At 32.4% G+C, this 9,011-nt stretch overlaps 1 protein-coding gene across 1 annotated transcript; it reads right to left on the minus strand.

Moving 5' to 3' along the window:
- Positions 1–6,458: 6,458 nt before the first annotated feature.
- LOC140857941 (uncharacterized) lies at positions 6,459–7,905 on the minus strand. The gene is made up of 2 exons (XM_073257351.1): positions 7,498–7,905; positions 6,459–6,527 (listed from the first exon to the last, which is right to left on the minus strand). Exons 1-2 carry the CDS (start codon positions 7,903–7,905, stop codon positions 6,459–6,461), a joined length of 477 nt encoding a protein of 158 aa, XP_073113452.1.
- Between the last annotated feature and the right edge of the window lie 1,106 nt (positions 7,906–9,011).

Genomic DNA, 9,011 nt, shown 5'->3' on the forward strand with positions numbered 1-9,011 from the left:
TGATATTTTTTTAAACAATAGACAAAATGAATAATTTTTTTTGGAGGCCATTTAGTATTAATTATTACATTGAAGTTGGCTGAGTTTAGTTTTAACAATTGAATATGAAAAACTTCAGCCATTAAAGTAGAATGATTTTAATCTTATATTTCATGCATTGGCTAGTTACAAATTTAATTTTAAAACTTCAGCCATTAAAGTAAAATGATTTGAGTTTTATATCTCATTCATTGGTCAATTACAAATTTAATTTTAAAATGCCAACCATTAAAGTAGAATGATTTTAGTTTTATTACTCATTCATTAGCCAATTACAAATTCAATTTTAAAATTTTAGCCATTAAAATAGAATTATTTTAGTTTTATAGTTTTAAAATCTTAATCATTGTCGGGTTATAAAGTTGAAAAAAAGAAAATATTTATATTAACCCAAGATTTGATTTTAATGATAACAAAATATTTAAGTGTAAATGATACTAATTATATATCTTTATAGAAGAATAGTTGTCAGTTCTCTCAAATACTCATAATGATCTATCAAATTAAAAAAAAAAATTCTCAAATCAATTAAGTGAAAAGAATTTTCAAGATAATATACACAAGTTTTGATTTAGAAGAGTCAACCCTAAAAAGTCAAGATGAGCCCCTAAATATCCACAGACTTAAACAGAAGACTCATATTTTTAGAGAATTTAAGAGTCGAGCCATAAAATTCATGAGTTGACCCCAACATGATTAGAGCAGATTGTTAATTTCCACAAGTTGACCCCAATTTTCTAGAAGTCAATCTTTAAATGGTCTTAGGCCCAAGATAGAGAACATGCAAAACTGATCCTAAAGTAGCAAGAGTCGACCCCAGATCCAGCGGAGCTGACTTTTGGATGGTCTTAAAGAAAAGATAAAAAGCTGAAAAAAATTTTCTCTATGAGAGTCAACACCAACACTTCATAATTTGACTCATAGTATATACAAGTCGACCTTAGCTTTACTGAGAATCGACCCTAAAATGGCATAGGCATAAGATAGAGGACTATCAAAATGATAGTGCTTCAAATATTGACTTGTGGGATAGATGAGTCAACCTTTGAAGAAGAGGAGTTGATCCCTTTGCAAGTAACAGCTTAATGGCTAGTTTTTCTAGTAGCTTCCAACGGGCAAAAAACAACTCCAATGGCTATTTTAACTTCTACAACAACTAGTTTATCCTTTCCAACCAAAATTAAAGATATTTAAGATATGAAACTAAATTAATTAAAAAGAATAAAGAGTAGTGGAACGAATCCTTAGACACCCAAGTGAGCCTTAAAGCTATCCACCAAGAGTGCATTCAATCCTTCAAGCCAAAAAGAAAAGTCAAGAGCCTTAATTGAGTAAGCTACTAAGAGAATATACACTGCAATCATTGAAAATCCTCTCATTCATTGAAGAAAAGAAGTCCAAACTTCAAAAATCAACCATCTTCTACTTCTGATTATGCTTCAATGAGCTTTTTTTTTCTTGAGCTTTAGCTCATTTGTTTCTAGACTTATTTATATATCTTGCTTTCTTTGTAAGTTTTCAGAATAAAAACTTATGGGAGAGATTCTTCCAAACCCGTAATTAAATAATGTATTAACTAGGTCTGGGGTGGTTTAGTTGGAAAAAGATTTTTGTTGATTACCCAGCAAAATCAACTAGATTGATTGGGAATCCAAGTTAAAATAATCAAACTGTAATCTTGAGTGATTATAATTAGAATTTCTAAGGAGGGGGTTGGAAAGTGGATATATGCATGAAGTTAGCACTGAATCACCTATAAATCTTTGTGTGTTTATGATTGTGTCATACTTTTATTTTCTTACTTTATATTTATTAGTTATTACAGTTTTATCTCACTATAATCACTTCACTCTTATGATTAAATACTAAAATTAGTACACATAATTGCTATAAATTTTTAAAACCCCTAATTCAGTACCCCCTCTTAGATTGCTTCATTCGGGTAATTTTATATATTAAAATTTGTCTAATTGAGTTGCTCTCTATTGGCTTATGAATAAAGTACAACTGAATCAACGAGGACTCTAGAAAAATTCTAATTTTAGTTCTTTTTCCTCCCTATTCTCCCTTATATTATTTATACCTTTCATAATTCTTCTACATCAATATTGAAGCATATCAAATTCTTTAGATAAAGAAAGTTCCATTTGAAGAACTTCTCACCTTATTGGTGGTGCAAACTTGTAAGGTATATAGTTGGATAGCTAAGCTTGTTATATTATATGGATGATATACAAAAAGTTATTATCTATTGCATCCAGAAATTTTATAGATGATACATATTGTTTCAAGAGAGCGTCTCAATCTACATCTCAATTTTGCCACCTTTCTTACGTAAATTTATTTATGGATAATTTCTTAAAATTTCTAATAATATCTCTCTATTTTACTCTAACAATTACACCCTACCTCAACATGCGCATTTGCTAAATTGAGTTTAAAACTTCTTCAACTCTCTCTAGCTACTACTTGTCAAATCACCTATTATCATACATTCACAAATAAACCAGGGGATGCATCTAATTCATGTAATGACATATTAAATTATCCACCACTAATTATTGGGAAACACTAGAATACATGGTGGTGATTTAAGTAGAAAGTCTATGAAAAATATAAAGCATAGAAAATATAATTTTGATATATCTTGCAATGATTTAGGTCTTTCTTAAAAAAATATTGTAATGATTTAAGACCTTTTTGTCATGCATTTTAGAAAAGTAGTAGAATATTGTTGGTAACATATTACACACTTAAAGCCATTTTTGAGGATTTTTTTTTCTATTTATCTTTTCTATAGAGTTGAATTGTTTCTTTTTTTTTTGGTCCAAAACAAGGGAGAAGGTTCTAAAAGCAAGATAATGTAATTCAGATTAGGAAAACAACAATCACAACTACAAAGAAATTGATATCTTTCTTCTTATATGCATCACTCTAAATGCATCAGTCAATAATAGCTAGATTAAGTTTGAATAGAGTTGATTCTTTTTTTGAAAATAAAAATCTCTATAAAGTGTATAACCAGCCAACCAGTCAGCAACCTAGTTGCTTTAGACATGAGATGTGAAAAATGTGTCCAAATTGCTATGAGGTATTCTTAAGACGTAAGCATGAAATTCACACTCAATAAATAACTCAAGACTTTATTCATGGATCAAGAATTATATAAACTATTAAAATCTACTTCGATATGCTTACATTCCTGATGCATAATTGAATTATGTACTTTTATGAGCATCTACATCTAAATTACTTTTTTTTTATGTCAGAGAAGGTGTGTAAAATCATCATCAATGCTTTGCATAAAGGAGAAAGGTTTGTAAAAATTTATTCATTCATATTGAAAAATATATACTAGGTATTTGATATATATACATAGGATACAAGCCATCAATCCTAAAATCAAGTAATTAAATAAGAAAGCTAATCCAATTTTTCTAAACAAATTGTTGACCCAATCAATCCTAATAAGTTACAACCACATATACACAAGGTCATAAATAGACAAAATTTGATATTTAAAATTTAAAATTTGAAATATCACAATACGTCCCCTCAAATTGGAGCATGAAGGTCACAAACACCCAACTTAGAGAGTAAGTGCTGAAATTGATATCAACCCAAGGTTTTGGTGAACAAATCAGCTGGTTGCATTGAAGTAGAGATGTGAGCTGGAGAGAGAAGGCCTTGTTGAATCAAATTTCGAATAAAATAGCAATCCACCTTGATATGCTTAGTTCTCTCATGAAAAATAGGTTTGACAGCAATGTGAAGTGCGGCTTGATTATCACAGTATAGTGAAATAGACAATGGGAAGAAAATACCAAGAGAACTTATGAAATATTTAAGCCAAACAAGTTCACTAGCTATATCCACCATGGCATGATACTCGGCTTTAGCTGAAGAATGAGAGATGCTACTATGTTTCTTGGTTTTCTAAGATATGAAAGAAGAACCCAATATGATAAAGTAATCAACAACCGATTGCCTAGTCATGGGATAGGTTGCTCAATCAAAGTCACAATAAGTATGTAAAGTGAGGTCACTATCTGCAGAAAATAGAATACCCTGATCTAAAGAACCCTTCAAATAATGGAGCAAATGCATAGCGGCATTAAGATGACCCTGACGAGAGTCTTGTAAGAACTGACTTAATATATATACTGAATAGATGATGTCTAATCGAGTGATAGTCAAATAAATTAGATGCCCAATAATGTGACGATATTGCGTGAGATCTAGAATAGGATCACCTGAATCACTGGAAAGACGATGCTGTTGAACGATAGAAAAATCAAAAAGCTGAGCTCCTAGTATCCCACATTCTGTTAAAATATCAAGAGCATATTTTCTTTGAGAGAAGAAAATGCCAGAAGGAGATTGAGCTACCTTAATACCTAAGAAATATTTGAGTGTACCTAGATCTTTGATGCTAAAACAATGGTCAAGATAAGCTTTGAAAGTAGCACAACTTGTGGAGTCATTACCCACCAAAATAAGATCATCCATGTATATCAAGATGATAAGAAAAATATCGCCACATATATAAGTAAAGAGAGAAGGATCATCAGATGATGAGATAAAATCATACCATTGAATAGTATCTGAAAATTTCTTGAACCACTGACGAGATGCCTGACGTAAGCCATATAAAGATTTATGCAGCCGACACACCATCCCTAGCTGTGTAGACTTATATCTAGGAGGAAGAATCATATAAACTTTTTTTTTAGATCCCCATATAAAAAAGTATTGTTAACATCAAGTTGGTAAAATTCCCAACCTTTCACCACCGCAACAGCCAATAAACACTGAATAATGACCGACTTAGCTACAGAGCAAATGTCTCGTGAAAATTCTGATCCTCTATTTGAGTGAAGCCTCGAGCCAAAAGATGAGCTTTGTACGATTCAATCGAACCATCCGGATTAAATTTGATTTTATACACCCACTTGCAAGTGATAGGTCATTTTTCAGGGGGTAGAGAAATGACAACCCAAGTGTGATTAATCTCAAGAGTAACAAGCTCTTTGGCCATTGCATCATACCAATGTGCATGTTGAACTACCTGAAAATAAGTTTTAGGTTCCTCATGAGAACTAAGAGCCTACTAAGAAAGCATGATGAGTGGTAGAGAAATGATGATATAAAATAAAATGAGAAAGAGGATGATTAGTACCTCAAGAAGCAGCATTGGCGGGGAGCCGACGTGAAGTATTACCTAAAAATTGGCAAATGTAATCTTGTAAATATGATGGGGGACGACCAACACGCTTAGGCCTTATGGAGAGAGAAGTTGGAGGCTGATCATGTATGGAGGATATGGAGTCAATAGCGGAAAAAGAGGAATTGAAGCTACCAAATTCATGATCGAAAGTAGAATCATGGTCATAAACTGAGGCATCAAATATGGGATTGGGAACTAGAGAAGTTGATATGGGTACGTAAGAAATATCATGATCTTTGACTATGTTGGGTATAACTGGAGAAGATGAACTATCTACAATAACACTCATGGAGCCATCCAAAAAGAAAAAACAGACTCACAAAAAATGACATCCTGTGAAATATAAATTTGATGAGTAGCCAAATTATAAACCCGCCAGCTTTTCTTACTATGACTGTAATCCACAAAATGCATTTAACAGCTCGAGCATCAAATTTGGTACGAGATTGATCATGAATTCAAGCATAGCAAAGACAACTAAAGACTCAAAAATGATCATAAGAAGGAGTGATAGAAAATAAGAGCTCATAAGATATCTTTCCAAATAAAATACTAGTATATAGTTAATTATGTAGGCAGTAATAAGCATACATTCGTCTCAAAAATGAATAAGAAGGTTATCCTGAAAATAAAGTGCTCGAGCAACTTCTAAAAGGTGACGATGCTTACATTCCACACGACCGTTCTGTTGAGATGTATCAACATATAAAGTTGGATGAATAATGCCGTGTCAAGAAAAAAAAATTTGAATTAGAGAAAATGTAAACTTGGTGCCATTGTCCGTGCACACAAATTTGAATAGAAACATTAAATTGAGTGTGAATCATAGCATAAAAATGAGTAAAATAATAGTAAACATCAAACTTGTATTTCAATAAGAAAACCCAAATAGCATGACTAAAGTCATCAACGATACTTAAAAAATAATGAGCACCTGATAAAGAAGTAGTTGGATATCGCCCCCACACATTACAGTGTATTAAAGAAAAAAAAGTACTTGTATTATTTTGACTAAATAGAAATTGAACATGCATTAGTTTTGATTGATGACAAATATCACATGAAATAACATTATTAAGAATTGAAGATAAATGAAAAAGCTGAGATAAACTACGAAAAGAAACATGGCCAAAATGTTGATGCCACAAAACTGCACTGGTAGTATGACAAACTGATGAAACAAGTGAAGCAGTCACAAAATGAATGTAATAAACTCCATGTCCTGCGTCACCCAATCCAATCCACCTTCTCGATACTTGGTCTTGAATGACACAAAAAGTTGGCAAAAAAGTTATAAAACAATTGACATCATGGGTAAGCTTTTGAATAGAAATTAAATTACATTAAAAACTCAAAATGTGAAGAACTTCATGTAGTATAATATCGGTACTAACGGGGATATTCTCAACATGTGAAACCGATAATTGTGTCCCATTTGGCAATCGAACAAAAGAAGAATTAGAAGAGGATGGCAAAGATGAGTGACTCGAAGTCATATGATTAGAGGCTCTGGTATCTAAAACCCAATCAACAAGTATAGGAACAAAAGAAATGTTACCAACCACATTTTCATTCGTCACAATTTTATCATTGTTCAAAAGAGAAAGAAGTTGCTGGTATTGATCTGCAAATAAGTCAGAAAGTAGAGAAGAATCCCCTATGGCCTAGGCATGATGAGCAATAGAAGCCCCAGAGCCACGGTTCGATGAGGACATGCCACCATTTTTCTGCTAGGACTTGTTAACTTGCCAATTAGATGGGAAGCTAATAAGTTTACAATAGTATGCCCTGTCTTTTGACAATGCTCACAGATGATTCGTTTCTTGTCCTTATTCTGTGTAGAAGGAACCACATTAGAAGAGGCTAAAAATTTGTCATCTCGCACATGTAGAGTAGTGCCTTCGATATTTATCTGACGAGTAGCATGAAGGGTCTGCTATTTCTCATCCTGACAAACTAAAGCATAAACTCGACTCAGATTAGGCAAAGGCTCTTGACTGAGGATCAGTGATCGAATGGAACGAAAGGAGTCGTCAAGTCCCATCAAAAACTAGTGTATTTTTTTTCTTTTCACATTCCTGCACAAACTTCTTTGCTGCACGACATGAACACTTTGGGACAGAGACATATGTAGTCAATTCATCCCACAAAGATTTCAACTTTGTAAAATAAGAAGAAATAGAGAGATCTTTCTGAGATAATAAACTAAGTTCCTGATGGAGATAATGAACCTGGAGAGCATTCCCTTCAAAAAATTGATCGGCAAGATCAGTCCACATATCCATAGTAGTGTCTGCATATTCAACACTGTCATGCAATTTCTTGGCCAAAGAATTGAACCGCCAAGATATGACCATGGAGTCGCACTTTGCCCACATCGAAGCATCTGATGAAGATGCCTCCGACTTCAGCAAACTCCCATCAACAAAACATAGTTTATTTTTTGCATGAAGTGCATTAGTCATGGCATGAACCCAAGTAAGGTAATTCTCTCCAGTGAGTAAGTAAGAAAGCAAAACAGTACCTGAGTTATCAGAATTGGTGAGATAATAGGGAGAGACTAAATCCATATTTGGGCGAGATGATGAACTAGATTCAAGTTTCATAATTGCTCTGATACCATGTAAAAACTTATTCATTTATGTTGAAAAATGTGTACAAGGTGTTTGATATATATACACAAGATATAAGCCATCAATCCTAAAATCAAGTAATTGAATAAGGAAGCTAGTCCAATTTTCCTAAACAAATTGTTGATCCAATCAATCCTAATAAGTTACAGCCATATATACACAAGGTCATAAATAGACAAGATTTGATATTTGAAATTTGAAATTTAAAATATCACAGTAAAGTATGAAGGCTTGAGAATTTTTTAGTAAAATCCATCATGGCATATTTATGTATTATTTAGTCAGGTATGTACTTCTAAATGACTAGATCTTTGAGATTTCTTCCTTCTCTTATATTTATCTAAAATCCAATATTAAATTTTGTTCTTCATTTGCCAATTTAGGTAAAATACTAAATATGAATTATTGATCTATCCTTTATGGCCCATGTTGGTCTATCAAAATTTTAATTAGATTCCATTGTCAACCTAAATTGAGTACAAAGCTAGCAAACTTATTGTTGATCATCAAGTAAATCCAACTAATTAAGTTTGAATGGACCAGATGTAAAAAAAAACTTACACTATTGAATCCAGTATGGAAAAAATCAGATCTGAGTTGGGCCAATCATAATCTTCAAGAGTAATTATTTGCATACTATATATAGTGTAGAAAAAATACACCGTCCCATCTGATTGGACTGTATAACCACTGCTTTCCAGCGTACATTTAATTCCTGTAGTTTCTTTTTTAGTTTAAAATTTTAAATGACTAAAATGTTCCTCCTCTTTTGAAAAATAATGACATTTTGTGGTCATATTATTACATTCTGTAATTAAATTAGAACTTTCTGCACACAAAATGTAAGAAAAAGTGAATGAACTATGAAGCATTATTCTTCTTTTTATAGTATAGATTGGTAATTATTTTCAGCATACTTATCCTCTTTTGGTGCTTCCTTATTTGTTGACTCTATTTTTGGTCGTTGCCTGCTATTATTGAACAAAAATCATATGGGGCGGGCACTATAGGCCATCATATGGGGTGGGCCTAGTTTCATGTCACATTTTTTTTTCTATATTTTAAAGAGAAAATCTAAAAGTCAAATAGGGATTTGATTCTCTTACTAACAG

Source organism: Elaeis guineensis, chromosome 5 (assembly GCF_000442705.2).
Source record: "Elaeis guineensis isolate ETL-2024a chromosome 5, EG11, whole genome shotgun sequence".
NCBI lineage: Eukaryota > Viridiplantae > Streptophyta > Magnoliopsida > Arecales > Arecaceae > Elaeis > Elaeis guineensis.